This window comes from Anomaloglossus baeobatrachus, chromosome 3 (assembly GCF_048569485.1).
Source record: "Anomaloglossus baeobatrachus isolate aAnoBae1 chromosome 3, aAnoBae1.hap1, whole genome shotgun sequence".
Lineage (NCBI taxonomy): Eukaryota > Metazoa > Chordata > Amphibia > Anura > Aromobatidae > Anomaloglossus > Anomaloglossus baeobatrachus.
The window spans coordinates 143,334,499-143,352,756 of record NC_134355.1 but is presented as its reverse complement, the minus strand read 5'-3'; the positions used below and the strand labels follow the sequence as shown (position 1 = coordinate 143,352,756).

At 46.3% G+C, this 18,258-nt stretch overlaps 1 protein-coding gene across 1 annotated transcript in view; it reads right to left on the bottom strand.

The window, feature by feature from the left end:
* Positions 1-1,992: 1,992 nt before the first annotated feature.
* Positions 1,993-18,258, bottom strand: part of FAM98A (family with sequence similarity 98 member A) — a 61,016-nt gene continuing 44,750 nt past the window's right edge. The window contains exon 8 of the mRNA XM_075339497.1: positions 1,993-6,843. Coding sequence (XP_075195612.1) covers positions 6,007-6,843 — 837 coding nt within the window. The 3' untranslated portion in view covers positions 1,993-6,006. The remainder of the gene's footprint in view (positions 6,844-18,258) is intronic.

Here is an 18,258-nt window from a genome sequence, read left to right as displayed (position 1 = left end):
AATGTTGATTTTCCTACAAAAGGCTATGTGCGCACTGAGCGTTTTTCACAAAGTTTTCCACAACATTTTTGGGCTCCAAACTGCATGACTTTGCTTCCCCAGCAGTCTATGACTTTTCATTTTTGCTGTCTGCACACAACTTTTTAGCTGCGTTTTTGAGCTAAAAAAAAAAATAAAAAAAAATGGACATGTCAATTCTTTCCTACGTTTTTCCCCCATGCAATCCATTGGAAAAAACGCAGCAAAACGCAGTGATCAAAACGCAGCCAAAAACGCACCGAAATGCGGTAAAAACGCATGCGTTTACCGGTGCTTTTTTGCCACGGGTGATTTTTTTTGTGCGTTTTTGCTGCCAAAAATGCACAAAAGCGCAGCGTTAAAAAAAATGCTTAAGGCTATGTGTGCAATAGAAAATGGACTTTTCTTAAGAAAAATCTGCACCCTCTGGCAGAATACCGCACCCACGTTTTTTCCAAGGATTAATCCCTGCGCTTTTTTACCATTATGTATGGCAAAAAACGCAGGTACCTGCAGAAAAGAAGTGACATGCACATTCTTTTTTCTGCAGAAGTTGTGCAGAAAAACCTGTAGGGGAAAAAAAAACCGTAGTGCGCACACCATTTTTTGTTACCATAGGATTTGCTGGGGAGTAACTGCAGAAAGGTTATGAACATTTTCTGCAGCAATTTATGCAACAAAACCGCAGCAAAAACCGTGAAGTGTGCACAGGGCCCCAAAACAGATTACAGTGAAGTCATTATATTGGCCCTTATACTTAAGGTCCAGTCACACTAAGCAACTTACCAGCGATCCCAACAACGATAGGGATCGCTGGTAAGTTGCTAGGAGGTTGCTGGTGAGCTGTCACACTGCGACGCTCCAGCGATCCCACCAGCAACCTGACCTGGCAGGGATCGCTGGAGCGTGGCTACACGAGTTGCTGGTGAGCTCACCAGCAACCAGTGACCAGCCCCCAGTCTCCTAGTTACAGCACACATCAGGTTAATTAACCCGATGTGTGCTGCAGCTAAATGTGCACAGAGCAGGGAGCAGCGCACACTGAGCGCTGGCTCCTTGCTCTCCTAGTTACAGCACACATCGGGTTAATTGCCTGATGTCTGCTGCAGCTACATGTGCACAGAGCAGGAGCCGGCAGCACAGGCAGTGAGAGCGGAGGAGGCTGGTATCAAAGGTAAATATCGGGTAACCAAGGACAGGGCTTCTTGGTTACCCGATGTTTACATTAGTTACCAGCCTCCGCAGAAGCCGGCTCCTGCTGCCTGCACATTTAGTTGTTGCTGTCTCGCTGTCACACACAGCGATCTGTGCTTCACAGCAGGACAGCAACAACTAAAAAATGGCCCAGGACATTCAGCAACAACCAACGACCTCACAGCAGGGGCCAGGTTGTTGCTGGATGTCACACACAGCAACATCGCTAGCAACGTCACAAAAGTTGTTCGTTACCAGCGATGTTGCTAGCGATGTTGCTTAGTGTGACGGGGCCTTTACACTACTGTTAACATTTGCATTTATATCACTGTCATTCCAGCTCTGATGTTTGTTGTACCCAGTTTTACAATCCGGCTTTAGCAGAACATATGACAAATTCAATTCCACAGCCAGCTCCTTTTGTCAATTCTTCAAGATCGGATAAAAATCCCACTTAACTTGTTTTAAACCAGAGAACCTCTTTACCACCAATTTATAGTAGAAGTGATAACTAGTTGATGGAGAAGGAGACGATTGCTAGATGGGGGCGCTTTTATTTCCATAAGAATGGAGCAGCATTGAGCATGTACGATCTCTGCTCCATTCATTCCTGATGCCATTTTTGTACTGGGAGTCAAAGGTCCTTGCCGGAGAAGTCTATCTGCTAATTGTGTACAGTCACTGATCAGCAAGTCATTACCTATCCGGCAGCTAAGGCGAAAACGTATCTTAACCGGACAAGCCTTTTAAAGTTAAAAAGAAAAACAAATAAAACCAAACTGCAATCATTCAGTAACTTTATTGCTCACCTTTCATACAATCAGCATTCTTTAGAGTAGGCTTCTTTCACAGCTTCACAATGCTTTAGGTACAAAGAAAATCCAGCAAGAAGCATTATGTGGCTCTTGGTCACGGCTTAATAAACATTAGAAATCCACACAGGCTTTGTTTTCCTGCAGCATTCATAGAGAAAATGCCCGGGCATAAACTTCTATGCCCAAGTCGTAGTGCATTTATTTAAGAAAACAATTAAATAAAATGGAGAGCTACCACGGCACAGTCCCCAAAAAACAAAAATGAAAGAAACCCCCCCCCCAAAAAAACCTCGGGAGGAATAGGTGATAACTGCACTTATATACCATGCTAAAATCGCATAGTCCCCTATGGCTAAACACAAAATGTGTTTTAGGGCTGTTCTGGACTGCTTTGCTGTCTACAGTAGAGCTCATGTAATGGAGTCTAACCTATCAGAAAAGAAACCCGGACAGTCAAAGTAAAAACAGTAGAGAAATTAATAGGGTAATTCCCAAAATCAAGATTTCCCATCTATAGGAAAGCGGACTATTTGCCTATTGCTGGGAGCCCGGAAAACGAGGCTCTATATAGCCCCATCTTGATTGGAGTGGAAGTGCAGATGCCCAACGTCTGCTCCACTCTTTGTCTATGACAGTGCTGGAGAAAGACAAGTCCAGTGCTTGGTTATTTCCAGCTGTCCCCATTGACAATGAATGGAGAAGATGTTGAAGTTGTGCTCCTCCACTTTATTTAAGCTAGAGCACTACATTTTCAGAGGTGCCGAAATCAAGGCTCTAGGACTCAAAAACAACAACAAAACAAAAAAAATATGGGACAGTGAAGCCCAGTCTTGAATTAAGCGGAGGTCAAACATGGGCACCTCTACTCCATTTGAGACTGGGCTGCAGCGCTTCATTCTCAGGCTTCCAGAGACCCAATTTCACGTTAACTGGGACCCCTAGCAATCGGCAAGTTATCCCCTATCATACAATTAGGGGATGAATTGTGACTTTGGGAATAACTTTCTAAAGCTTCAATACTACATGTACTTTGTTAGCTGCAGTAACACAACCACCACTGTATTGCTCCATTTGGGACTGAAGACCACAGACAAGTGTAACTGTGTAACCTGCCATATAGTATACTATAAATAAAAGTGACAACTTCCTTAACCCATTACTTTCTACAGTGAAGATAATGCTATCAAAGTGTCCTTTGCATAATAGCAGTAACATCACTCCTGTAATCATGTGCGGCTCTGTATATTTGCATATATGGAGGGTCACGATCCGCAATAGTGGGACAATCTGTATGTATACTAGAAGTGATGTTTCTTAGGGTGTCAATACATAATGGAACTTTCCAGAAAATGTGACATTTAAGTCATAATTTTAAAGTTGTGTAGATTCAGAAGAAACAAATGTTGTGAGGATAATATTAATAGATGATTTAAAGAAAACCACATTTCTAGTTCGATAGAAAAAACACTTATGTTGCAGATATTTCCACACTGGTTTACAGAGGTCGGACCTGCAGTGGATTTCTGAACAAATTACAATGGCAACACTGTGGATGAAATTTAGAGGATTCTCATCTACACCATGCAGAGACAATTCAGAGTAAATTGGTAGCATTGTGGATTTGGCAGATCGATTTATGCTGCAGATTGGAGCACGAATTTCACTTTTTGCAAGGCAAAGAGTTAAGACTGATGTTAAAGTAAAGCAATTCCTCAACTGAATCCAGGGTGTAATCTGCATTGTTCTCTGCAGATTTTCCAAATAGTACCCATACATATTATGGTTCATACAAAAAAAAACAAACAAACCCTAAAATAAAAATAAAAAAAATCACCCCCAAACACCCAAAACACAGGAACTTTTGGCTGGGCTGAGCGCTCATGTGTTTGGGATTACGTTACCAAATTCCTCTTACATCCAAGAGAACAAAAGTTGGCCATTGGAAATCCAGCTTGCCAGATCCTTTGATCCGCCAACATTGTATGTCAGAAGAGATCTGGAAGGCCCCCATACACATTAGATTGCGGTCCTGCCGACTATGGCAAGTTTTGCCAACTTTATTGTAATGTGTATGGGGACATTAAGAAGACCACACTAATACAGTCTATGCAGTGATCAGCAGATTATAACATGTCCATCAGTTTCTACCGGATCAGCAGATTATAACATGTCCATCAGTTTCTACCGGATCAGCAGATTATAACATGTCCGGCTGTCCGAACCCCCAGAAAAGCTGTTTTGGCTGCTTACTTGTTCTGCAACAGCTGTTGTAGGGAAGACCCTTTAAATGTATGGTCATTCTTCTTAGGATGGCTTCACAATGAGAGTACAGACTGAGATCAGACAACTCTAGACTATATGTGAAGCTGTTGAGTTCCAGTCAGGAGACCTGTGGACAGTCTACATCGCTGTCCATCCCCAGAACATAAATGTCGAATGTGTGGAGCCAGCCAAATATACAGAGCAGGATCAAGACAGCAGGTGCTTGTTAAGAGCTGTTAAGGAAATCTGTCAGTAGGTTTTTCTATGTAATCTGACTGCACCTGGAGGTAGGGACAAAGACCCCGATTTCAGCAAGGTATCGCTGAGTATTCTGGTGCAGCAGTTATGACAGTCACAGATTTCTCTGCTGATCTAGCAGAGCTCAGTTGTTGAACTGTGTATAGCCTCACAAACACCACTGATAGGCAGCTTTCTGTGTGCATTCTATAGTGACAGAGCTGCTAATCAGTGCTGGGGGCTGTGGTTAGACCACCCTGCACATATGCCACGTTGTTCTGTAGTAATAATCTCCTGATAAAACACCAATTGCATAGAAACAGCAAAACCCAGCCTAGTAAGTGACACATCACTATAATCAGGGACTCTGCTCCTATACTATGGTGCTCTCAGATTAGATTACTTAACAAAAACCTGCTGAAAGAGTCCCATTAAATCTGACTGATAGAGGGGTCCACTTTTTATGTCTATATGTCGTGATAGGACCTTGTGAACAAACCCTTTAGTAGCTCCCATTGAAAGTGATGTATCAGCCCAAAATACTACTATAGGTAAAATGTAAAAAAGAAAAAAAAAAAAAGTAGAATTAGAGTAAAGTAGAAATGTAAGATATGGAAATGGCAATACAGAAGAGGCCAAAAAAAAAAAAAAAAGAAGAAGACTCCAGAAAGATATGTAGACCTGCATAAAACGTTCTTTTTGTCGATCCTGTACAAAGCTTGACCTGTATCTTGGTCCTATGTCATGAAACAGTCAGCTCTTAGGCCATGTGCCCACGGGACAATGTACACACGGATTTTGCGGCGCAAAACCTGTGGATTAATCTGGATTTTCCAAATAAATCCGCAGGTTTGCGCAAGTACAGACACTCCCCGTGTTATCCTATGGGATTTGGGGAGGGCTGTATCAATGCTGCGGTATGTACGGCTCTGGAATATGCTGCGGATTTCCTGCAGCCGCACGTAACTGCATGTCAATTATTCATGCGGAAATATCTGTGGATGTCCCGCCTTTCCACTTTGGAGATAGAGGCCGGGACTTCCGCGGTATTTCCGCACTTGTTCCGCAGATTTACCGCAACAAAAATGCTCGAATCCCGCAGCAATGGATTGCTGCGGATTCCGGGCAGCAGCTGCGGTAAACCTGTCGACAAACCTGCGGCAAAATCCGTGGGTACGTTGTCCCGTGGGCACATAGCCTAAATGAGAATTGTATGGTTAGTGGTAATATTACCATTCTCCACGAGCTCAATAGAGAGAGAAGTCTGAGAAATTCAGCCCAAATACTGTGTTGTATGAAAGGTGTAGAGAAAAAAAAAAAAGCGTTCAGGAATAAGATTTTATTATTTGATTCCACACATGTAATTGGTTATGTGTCAGATGGAATAACCTGATCAAAAAAAGAAAAAAACAAAAAACTTTTCTGATCCGTGTGTTACTCTTATTACCTGAGCTCTACTATAACCATAGCTGGAATAATCTCAACTGGTGTAATGCCTGCCTTGTCCAAAACCAGACTGATTATATTGATAGCCTCCATGTTGAAAGTGCTGCTCAAATTGACCCCCTTGGTTGTAGCTCTGTGCGCCACGACCACCCCAACCACCACCATGTCCTCCTCTTCCTCCACGGCCACCCCGTCCTCCCCTGCCACCTCCACGGCCACCACCTCGGTCATTCTGATGGCCTCCGTCTTGATATCTGTTGTCTTGTTGGTAGCCTCCACCCTGAAATCCACCTCCAGAGTAGGATGAGCCTTGGTAGCCACCATATCCTCCTCCTCCTCCACCTCCTTGGTAATTACTACTGTTTCCTTGATAGCCACCACCTTGGTATCCACTGCCACCTTGGTATCCCCCAGTTTGAAATCCAGAATCTCTATAGCCACTATCTTGATAGTGTCCACCAGTATTACTGCCACCACCATCTGTCCAGCCTCCTTGAACTTTGCTTCCTCTACCACCTCTGTTACCACCTTGATCATATCCTCCACGTCCTCCGCCCCGACCACCGCTTTGCTCATAGCCACCTCGACCACCACCGTGTTCATAACTGCCTCGGCCTCCACCATGTTCATAGCCTCCCCGGCCGCCATGTTCATAGCCTCCTCGACCGCCGCCATGTTCATAGCTTCCCCGACCGCCGCCATGTTCATAGCCTCCTCGACCACTGTAAGACTGTTCATAACCACCTCGTCCACCACCTCTACCACCTTGTGGGGGTCCATCTTGTCTCTTCTGCCAGGGAGGCATTTCTGGAGGAGGAGCCTCTATTTCATTTGGTCGACCACCTCTATCAGGAACTCTGCCCATTAATACCTGCAAATAAGGACACATCACTTAAATGATGTTAATATATAGATTAATAGATTAATGTCAATAAATAGATACATAGATTGCTACTAGCAGACTATAGGGGGCATTTATCAGATAAGTGGCAGAAGTCTGCCCGAAAAATCCCAAACCACAGTACAAAATGTTGGTTTAGTAAATTCCTCCCGATTTGATTTTCAAAAAGAGCCAAGAACTAAGACTGATGTAAAAACACATTTATTTCAGTATAACTGCAGACTGCTGAATCCAGACAGTGTGATTTGTATACTTGCGGTTACATGTTGACTAGTCTCATCTGGTTTCCTTCGAAAAAGAAATGAACTGAGATGTTGGATGAGACTAGTCGGCAGAAGACTGCAAGTATGCAAGTCGCCTGTATAGTGGTGACCATTTTCCAGAACAGTGGAATCATGATAGCGTGTACAAAGAACACTGTCATGATTAAGCAGTCTGCTACATTGAGTGGCTGCAGGCTTTTCATTTCAGTCTGGACAATCACTAATTATAATGAATGTAGGACATGTCGTAAATATACATTCGGCAGTCAAATGTCTTCTAGATGACGCATGCCATTAGCTAGCTGGAAACCAAATCACAGCAGTGACAAGACTTCGTTATAAAGATTGTAATTAATGTCTTACGTTTTCTGCTGAGCATTTCATTACACAATAGAAAATACAATTCACACTTGTACAGGATGTCTGGAGCCCACTGTGGGGCGGACCTCACAGCATTCATTTTGGAAATACTATTTTTTTTTTTTCTTTCAAAGATTGAGTATTAAAAGGGAACCCGTCAACTCCTCAAACACCCTTAATCTGCAGCCATAGGTTTAATGTGTAGGATAGTAGCAGTCCAATGCTTATCCCTGGGGCACGCTTACATTTTCCCTCCTGAGAGTCATAACTTATTTTTTTCTGTCCAGATAGCCTTATGGGGGCTCGTCTTTTGTGGCATGAGTTGTACTTTTGAATAACACCATTCATTTTATTAGGAGATGCACCTGGCAAAAAAATTCTAAGTATGCTGAAATTGCAACAAAGTGCAATTTCACAATTGTATTTTATTTTTATCTATCATGCTCGCTGTGCAGTAAAACTGACCTGGTAATATGATTCTCCGGGGCAGTGTGATGACATAAATACCAAATATGCACAGTTTTTCTTTTATTTATTTAAGTGGGAACAAAATTTGGAACTTTGTAAAACAAAATCCTTGTCGGTCGACATTTTATGAGACCTGCATCAATTTCAATTTTTGGGATATGGACCACTGTGATTACTTCATTTTTTGTGGCCTGAACGGTCGGTTTTACTGATAGTATTTTTGTTACGTTTTAATCTCCTCTCATTGCATTTGATTGCAATGTTGTGGAGGCCAAAATAGCGTAATTCTGATATTTCTTTCTTTTTTTCTTATCACGATATTTACGGACTGGATTAATCTATTTCAAATTTTGATAGATTGGACTTTTATGAGCACGGCGATACCAAATATGTGTATTTTTTTTTTACTGGGGCACAAAGAGGAGGACTTTTCATATTATTAAAAACTTTATTTTACACTATATTTAATAGTCTTTTTAGGGCCCTTGAAGCTGCGATCATCTCTGCTTGTGCCATGAGTAGAACTGCATCAGCACTTATGTGTAGTGAAAACCACAATCTCCTATGAACGCTAGATAAACGCTGGCTTTCACAGGAGTATCTTAATGACAGGCAAGGGGGTGTTCAGCAGATCCTTGACTGTCATATAAAGCCATCCGTGCCCCACCAGCACATCACAGGCGCCGATGTGAACAGCCACGGGGGCTCCACTCCACCCACAGCAGTTAGAGACTGTTGATGGCTGATTTAACCCCTTCACGACCTTGGACGGATCTATCCGTCCAGGATCGTGTCCCGTTAAGCCCCGCCCCCTGCCGCGGGCAGGCGGCGTGGATCGGCACACATATCAGCTGTTTTCAACAGCTGACATGTGTGCCTGCTAGCCGCGGGTGGAATCGCTTCCACCCGCGGCCATTAACCCCTTAAATCTTGCTGCCAAAGTCTGGCAGCAAGATTTAAATGCGCGCGGCCATGTTTGTTACTCACCGCCGCCCCCACCGGAAGTCACGTGTGTTATCACGTGACTATCGGTGGTTGCCATCGTAGCACAGGGTCATGTGATGACGCCTGCTGCTATGATCTTTCACTTTCATTTTCCCTCGGCCGAGAGCAGAGGGAAAACCAAAGTGAGTGAATCTGCTGATTACAGCGGTATTGCTGTGATCAGCAGATAGCGATCAGCGATCGGATTGCTGATTGCTATAGCCCCCTAGGGGGACTAGTAAAATAAAAAAAAAAAGTAAAAAAAAAAGTTTTAAAAAATAAAAAAAAACAAAAAAAACCTAAAAGTTCAAATCACCCCCCTTTCCCCCCATTGAAAATTAAAGGGTTAAAAAATAAATAAATATACACATATTTGGTATCGCCGCGTTCAGAAATGCCCGATCTTTCAAAATATAAAATCAATTATTCTGATTGGTAAACGGCGTAGTGGCAAAAAAATTCCAAACGCCAAAATTACGTTTTTTGGTCGCCGCAAGTTTTGCGCAAAATGCAATAACAGGCGATCAAAACGTAGCATCTGCGCAAAAATGGTACCATTATAAACGTCAGCTCGAGACGCAAAAAATAAGCCATCACTGAGCCATAGATCCCAAAAAATAAGAACTCTACGTGTTTCGGAAAATGGCGCAAAACGTGCGCCACTTTTATTGGACAAACTTGTGAATTTTTTTTAACCCCTTAGATACAAGTAAACCTATACATGTTTGGTGTCTACAAACTCGCACCGACCTGAGGCATCACACCCAGACATCAGTTTTACCATATAGTGAACACCGTGAATAAAATATCCCAAAAACTATTGTACGATCCCACTTTTTTTGCAATTTTTCCGCACTTGGAATTTTTTTGCCGTTTTCCAGTACACTATATGGTAAAACTTATGATTTCATTTAAAAGTACAACTCGTCCCGCAAGATTGACGGAATAATAAAAAAGTTACGGCTCTTGGAAGAAAAGGAGCAAAAAACAAAAACGCAAAAACGGAAAGTGCCCGGGGGCTGAAGGGGTTAATCAGGCATCATGTGGCGGGAAAGATGCAAGCTCGGAGTGTGAGCCAGCATCAAAGACCAGGACATGACATATGGCATAAATGTACCCTATATGTCGAGAATGGGGTATTGAATGCATACTCAGCTACAGAGAGAAAATTAACTTTTTGGCTCCCAGGAGCCGCAAGCTTTCAGCAGTCACAGAGGAGTGGTTGTCATTGTTCACGGCATTGCAAGTGGCAGCAGTAAGCACTCCCTGGCACTTTGACAGCCGGCTGCACACAGATAAATAGATCTATCTATATACATACCATAATTATATTATCACACACACAGATTTATAATATTATATATATATATATATATATATATATATATATATATATATATATATATATAATATATATATATACACATACACATATACATACACACACACACACACACACACACACACACACACACACACACACACACACACACGGTACAGACCAAAAGTTTGGACACATCTTCTCCACTCTAGAACAACTATGAAGAGGAGACTTTGTGCAGCAGGCCTTCATGGTAAAGAAGGGAATTTTGTTTACTTACCGTAAATTCCTTTTCTTCTAGCTCCTATTGGGAGACCCAGACAATTGGGTGTATAGCTTCTGCCTCCGGAGGCCACACAAAGTATTACACTTTAAAAAGTGTAACCCCTCCCCTCTGCCTATACACCCTCCCGTGCATCACGGGCTCATCAGTTTTGGTGCAAAAGCAGGAAGGAGGAAACTTATAAATTGGTCTAAGGTAAATTCAATCCGAAGGATGTTCGGAGAACTGAAGACCATGAACCAAAAGAACAATTCAACATGAACAACATATGTACACAAAAGAACAAACAGCCCGAAGGGAACAGGGGCGGGTGCTGGGTCTCCCAATAGGAGCTAGAAGAAAGATAGATTTTTGTGTACTCACCGTAAAATCTCTTTCTCTGAGTCTTCATTGGGGGACACAGGACCATGGTTATGCTGCTGTCACTAGGAGGCTGACACTAAGTAAACAGAAAAAGTTAGCTCCTCCCCAGCAGTATAACCCCTGAGCCAGAGGCGGACTCAATCAGTTTAGTGCACAAGCAGTAGGAAAAGAACCAAACAATCCTGAATAAGACAAGGAAAAAACTATAACCAAATAGACGTGCGACCAATGGCCTGGGAATAAGGCCACTGAGGCAACAGACCGGTAAAATGTAACTCAAAAAACACAAGCAGGGTGGGTGCTGTGTCCCCCAATGAAGACTCAGAGAAAGAGATTTTACGGTGAGTACACAAAAATCTATCTTTCTCCATCGTTTCATTGGGGGACACAGGACCATGGGATGTCCAAAAGCAGTCCCTGGGTGGGAAGAGAACCATCACCGGAGATCGGTAGGAAACCGCTACCTCCAGTCGGGCTTGACCCAGACCTACAATTACCTACCTTGTTACAGGTGTGCTACTGCCGCCCGCAAAGATAACGGCAAGACTGGCCACTGCCAAAGCTTGGGTGTGACCTGATAGGAACTAGTAAAGGTCTGCCTACTAGACCAGTAGGAGGCCCGGCAGACCTCGGTCCGTCAACGTCTGTAGTCCAATCATCCAAGAGACTCTCCTTGGACGGTAGAAAAAAACGGCGGAGGTCCGTTTTCCATGCAATAGGCTTCACCTATGACGGAAGAATCCCTATGGAAATCTTAGCCCTGGGCGCCAGCATGCGCCTCCTGGGACCGGATGAAAAGAGGAACTGTCCTGAAAAGATGAACTGACTGTCGGAGTAGACCGAAAGTGCGGTCCTGAGGGCACAACCTACTGAGGGCTCGTACCCGTTCAGGAACGGACTAGGCTCTTTTCAGGCTGAGAGAAGGTACTAGAACCGAACCCGAAACCCCAAACACCTTATCTGGAAGGAAGGCGGGCTGCCTTGGACCGAAGGGAGGGTAGTGGCCGGAGCACCCCCCTTGCCCTACTGGAGGACCTGGAAAAAAAGGGGGGGAACAAAGGCAACAAGAGAGAGCTGTCCGCCCTGATGCCCCTTGAGACAAGGAGACGGTCACGAGGAGCCCACCTATCCAAACATGTGGGAGTAAGAAGCCCTCGGAAAAGCTCAAACCGAGAGCCGTGAGGTGAACCCATCGCTAGATTAAGGTCCCACGTCACTAGTGGACGGCGATGCCGCCGAGCCAAAAGGACGCTTCTCTGCGTGAAACACCTTGGTCGTGGGACGAGAAGTGATAAGCCTCTGAACTGAAATGACCGCGTCGACACCAGGCCCCTAGAGGGACGCGCTAGAAAGCCGCATCCAGATCTGACTGTCAGCATGGCAGTAGTGCAGGAAAGGAGCGAGAGAGAGAGGAAAGAAGATGTGCTCTTTACACCCCGGAGGAATTCCACACGTGTGGTAATACATTTTCGAGGGAACCAGCTCCCCGGTCTCCAACATTGTCTGCATCCTTCTTGCCAACCGGCCTGTGCGAGCAAGAACCCGGGATCCGCTCTTAAGGTCGGGAAACTTAGGGGTTCTAAGTCCTGGTGGCAGAGAGGACTCGACACGGAAGAACTGGACGGTCTGGAAAGCGCCACAGGGCCTCTGCGAGTGGATTAAGTGACTTCTGTGAACTATGCTCGCCTGGGCCCCTCCATAGCCACCCTCTGCCTCGGTCCCTCTTGAGAAGCTCGAGATCATGGGAAGCCGTAGGCAGATGCCCAAGAAAATGAATAAATGAACCGGCCTCACAGCCGGACGAGGGCGTCGTCACCTAGCGCAGAAAAGGGGGGCACCCTAGACGTGCCGTTGACTAGAAAGCTGGATCGGGGGGCAATTAGGACCACGACTGGAGGTCTTCCTTCGTCGTAGATCTGGCTGGAGACGTAGGGATGTGAACTGCTGAGATTAGAGAGCGCGAGATCCGGCCCAGAGCAAGATCTTCTAGACCTCTTCCTTTTTCACGACACTTCCTGCGTCTCCCTGGTGGATGATGCACGCCACCGCTGTGTCATGGTCCGACTGGAACCTGACCGGAACAACCTCGCCCCAGTGAAGAAAACGTAACCAGTCTAACCGGATGGATCTGAAATCCTGGAATGCTGACGGGGAGACCACACATAGGGGGTGTTCCTCGGGATCGTGCTGTGGAAAAGTGGACAAGCCCACCCTAGCATAGGGGACTGGTAATGGTTGATGCTATTCCCCAGAGGAGACGGAGAGGGGATCTTCCCAGGGACCGGACACGAAAGCTGGTCCACTAGGAAGGGAAAGGCGGATCCCCCGGGGCCGACGGAGGCTACTTATCTCCGTTCTTCGGTGGGGACCTCTGGAAGGGCAAGGATGAACACCGGTAAGTGTACCACCGCTATCACCTCCCCCAGCCGCTGCGGACTAACCTATCGAACCCAACTTGGTGCGGGGAAGGAAAACTACTCCAGCGTGAAGAGTAACTTCCCTATGGCGGTCTCGAAAAACATGCCTAAGGGGATGATCTACCGGGCCGGGATCTGAAAGGACTCCAACCGGTGGAGCAGCTGCCCTAGTAGCGAGAAATGACGATGAGAGATAGAGGCGCCGTGACGGTTGCGGCTCGAACGGACAGGAGCCGAGCGGTGAAGGCGACGATCCTGAGCGTCTGGGCCGATGCTGGGAAGAGATGTGCCCTTCCCTCACGTAGCCTAGGGAGAGATGTACACTTCCCTCACGTAGTCTAGGGGATCCACTGGACTAACCTATGTCCGAAGGGACGTTCACCTAAAGGCGGAAGGAAGGTCAGCGACTCTCTAGATGTCGCCTCCGCGATCCAGCTCCTGAGGCAGAGGCCTCGACGTGTGGTCACACTGCTGCTATAGGCTCAGGCCGTGAAGCTGTTAAAGTGCCAGGGCTATGATGAGAAGGAACTTACCGAAGATGTCAACCAGTTCTGATCGGCAGAGATGGAATGTAGTCCTCTGCGTAGGGAGACCGTGTAGTCCCTGAGAGACGTCACCTTAGGGATGATAAGCCAAGAGGCAACCTGGCGGGTCGATCGCAGGGGGGCATGCCACTTCTCTCCGGAGCCCCTTGGAGAATGAATAAAGACAATAACAAGACTTACCGCTGGTAACGTCCAGTCTGGCTGATGTCTGTGAAGGAGCAGTAGCTCTGCGAACTATTGGATGTCCACTGACAAACATCATGGGTCCTCTAGAAAAGTCTTAAAGGAGACCTGTGTGCTCAGAGAGGAGAAGAGAACTATCCGTGGCCTTATGGTCTGACTCACCGTATCTTCCAGGCTAATCGTCATGCGCCGAACCTCGGCGCTTGCTCGGAATCCAGCAGAGGTGGTACGTCTGGGTTATCCCCAGAGAGGTCGGAAGGCTTCTGGACGAGCGGGAGCTTTGGACCTGGGAATGAAGGAAAAACCAGGGGGAGGCGCCGAAGGCGAGACCTGGCGGGTACGCTTCGAGCAGCGGGTGAGGTCCCTGGTACGGGACTCACCTCCCCCGGTGCGTGCACGTAGAGAAGGACTGTCCGTACCTTTAAGGCTTGACTCCCCATCCTTACCCGGCTATTAGTCATGCGCCAAACATCCCGGTACTCCTGCTCGAAGTCCAGCAGAGGTGGAAACGCCTGGGCCATCCCCGAGAGGTCGAAAGACTACTAGAGGAGAGGCAGTCTGGACCTGGGGAGTAAGGTGAACCCTGGGGGCGCAGAAGACGAGACCTGGCGGGTCCGCCTTGGGCAGAGGAAAAGATCCTTAGTACGGGACCCAACTCACCGGGGGGAATGCACCAGTCTTGCGGATGGTTACTATGGGGAGATAAGGTATGCACACCAGTGACTATGTAAGGGGAATACATGGAATAGCAGAAACTGCTGTGTGAATACTGACTTGAAAAATCCAATAGCTATGTGTAAGAGTGAAAATGTGAAAAATGGAATCTGCATTACTGCCATGAACATATGAATCAAGAGAAATTTAGCTACTGAATTGATCAATGCAATAGAGCCCCAACACTACGCCAAAGTATTTCTCTACGTTGGGGTCCCTAGCTTGTGTGTGTCCTCTCATGCAGTTAAAAAACTTACCGTGTATGGGAAGCTGAGACCCAGGCTATTTATGCGTATTATATGGATTGGCAATAGGTGTGGTGGGGAGGGTTCACAAACGAAAAACTACTAACAATAACGAATAACGTTTGGAACACCATTCTAAGTCTGAACTGGGTGCAAAAAACCTAAAAAAACATCACTATGGGGAGATAAGGTATGCACACCAGTGACTATGTAAGGGGAATACATGGAATAGCAGAAACTGCTGTGTGAATACTGACTTGAAAAATCCAATAGCTATGTGTAAGAGTGAAAATGTGAAAAATGGAATCTGCATTACTGCCATGAACATATGAATCAAGAGAAATTTAGCTACTGAATTGATCAATGCAATAGAGCCCCAACACTTATACAGTAATACTTTGGCGTAGTGTTGGGGCTCTATTGCATTGATCAATTCAGTAGCTAAATTTCTCTTGATTCATATGTTCATGGCAGTAATGCAGATTCCATTTTTCACATTTTCACTCTTACACATAGCTATTGGATTTTTCAAGTCAGTATTCACACAGCAGTTTCTGCTATTCGATGTATTCCCCTTACATAGTCACTGGTGTGCATACCTTATCTCCCCATAGTGATGTTTTTTTAGGTTTTTTGCACCCAGTTCAGACTTAGAATGGTGTTCCAAACGTTATTCGTTATTGTTAGTAGTTTTTCGTTTGTGAACCCTCCCCACCACACCTATTGCCAATCCATATAATACGCATAAATAGCCTGGGTCTCAGCTTCCCATACACGGTAAGTTTTTTAACTGCATGAGAGGACACACACAAGCTAGGGACCCCAACGTAGAGAAATACTTTGGCGTAGTGTTGGGGCTCTATTGCATTGATCAATTCAGTAGCTAAATTTCTCTTGATTCATATGTTCATGGCAGTAATGCAGATTCCATTTTTCACATTTTCACTCTTACACATAGCTATTGGATTTTTCAAGTCAGTATTCACACAGCAGTTTCTGCTATTCCATGTATTCCCCTTACATAGTCACTGGTGTGCATACCTTATCTCCCCATAGTGATGTTTTTTTAGGTTTTTTGCACCCAGTTCAGACTTAGAATGGTGTTCCAAACGTTATTCGTTATTGCGGATGGTTACGGCAGAGCGACAGCCCGGGGACGCAGCGCATGCGCACCCACCCGAGGGACGTCAGCACGGGTATGCGGGGTCTGAGAGAGGGCGCCAACCCGCCTGCCGGTGCGGGATACCGGTGCGTGCAGTGCCAGGGGCCGCGGAAGCTGGAAGCACTAATGTGACAACGTTCGGGGCAATTCATAACTGAGAGAACAGCCCTAAACCAACTGTACCTCTTATGCAAACCAAGAACCCGAATAAGAGCTCGTAAGAGTTAATATACATATATATATACATGTACATAGAAAAACCACTTCCAGATTTTCATTATTTAGAACTTATATCGCAGACTCAAACAATAACCTTGAACACAAAGAAAAAAGGGGGGGAGTCTTGAATGCAACCATGTACTTTTTGCAAATATCAAAAAGTATGTTTTTACTAAGAATAAAAAGAGCAATTTACAACCATCATAAAAAAAGCACATGTAGGATCTCAAACAATGAGTCATGGTCCAAGAAAAGACAGGTTCACACATTATGCTGCAGAAAAAATTCCCATTGAATCAAACAAATCCCATAATTTTTAATTAAATTCTCAACCTGTATTGTGCTCGTAAGAGTTAATATACATATATATACATATATGTCTACCTTTACATATTGAAATAAACTGAGCCCATGACAAAAGAAACAGAAACAACCACTACCGTTCAGAGAACGTGGCTAATGTTGGCTACTTTTCCCCCATATGAGGGTTGCTGTAGCCTCAGCAATCCGCAGACTAGGGGAACTGCTATAGTCAGTCTCTTTTTTTTTTTTTTTTTTTTTTTTTTTAAAAATGGATGCTGAGGAGGCTGGAGGTGGGGGGGGGCCGAGGAGAGCGGGAAAAAACCTCCACCGCCCCCTCCTGTGATGCCTGGGGCTGGGAGGAGGGTGGAGACCGAGCGGCCGGCGGCCAATCGCGCTGCGGCAGGAGGCGGGCCTAGGACGCCGGGGACAAGGCCGAAGCCGGGGCCTAAATTTTGAAGGCTGCCGGAGCATGGAGGGTACCGGCCGGCTGTCCTGCCAGCGAGCGGTGGCTGCGGCGCAGCTGCGAAAACCGGATGGCGGCAGTGCGTGCGCTCTGTCGCCCGATGCGGCCCGGGGCGTCCGGTGACTAGGCCCAGGCCGGAGCCTAAATAGAAGCAGCCAGCGCAGGGTAATGTAGAAACCGGCGGTTCTACCTGTGGGGGCGGCGGCGCGGCAGCGACATCCGTGCACCGGCCGTCAGTGTGGATTCCAGCGCTGGGAGAGGACGTGGCCGGGGCGCCCGGTGAGTAGGCCCGGACCGGGGCCTATATTTTGTAACCGCCTGGGGGAAGGTAGGAGGGGGTGTCCTACCTGGTCGGCGGCGTAGCCTCTGCCAGTGTGCAGGCTGCGGACCGCAGAAGGATGAGGCAGGCAGGCAGGCAGGCAGGCAGGGAGGTGGACGCCGGTGGGGGCAGGGAGCCCCCTGTAGTGAAGCAGCGCTGCGGGCCCCATCATCATCCAGACGCGCTGCGAGGTCCAGTCCCTGCTGTATGCCCCTTGCACCCTTTGGGGTGATACCGCAGGGTGAATAGGAGGTGCCCAGGAAGGATTAGCCCAGCGTGCCAACCCGGGAGTGGTACCGTGGAATTGGACGGGGGAGAGGGCCCGAGAACTCAAGCTTCTGCGACCCAGGGGAGTGGTACCCACACGGGCTGCGAGGGCTGAGGTAGAGAAACGATACCTGCAGAAAAAGAGAATTCCAACAGATGAGAGCGACGAGCGCCGCCGAGAGAAAAAAGAAAAAACATACGCAAAAAATCAAGTGGCTGAAGAGGGCCCAGTCGGCCCACATCAGCCTCCTACGACACTAAGCAAAAAACTGATTGAGTCCGCCTCTGGCTCAGGGGTTATACTGCTGGGGAGGAGCTAACTTTTTCTGTTTACTTAGTGTCAGCCTCCTAGTGACAGCAGCATAACCATGGTCCTGTGTCCCCCAATGAAACGATGGAGAAAAGGAATTTACGGTAAGTAAACAAAATTCCCTTCTTCTTTGTCGCTCCATTGGGAGACCCAGACAATTGGGACGTCGAAAAGCATTCCCTGGGTGGGTAAAAGA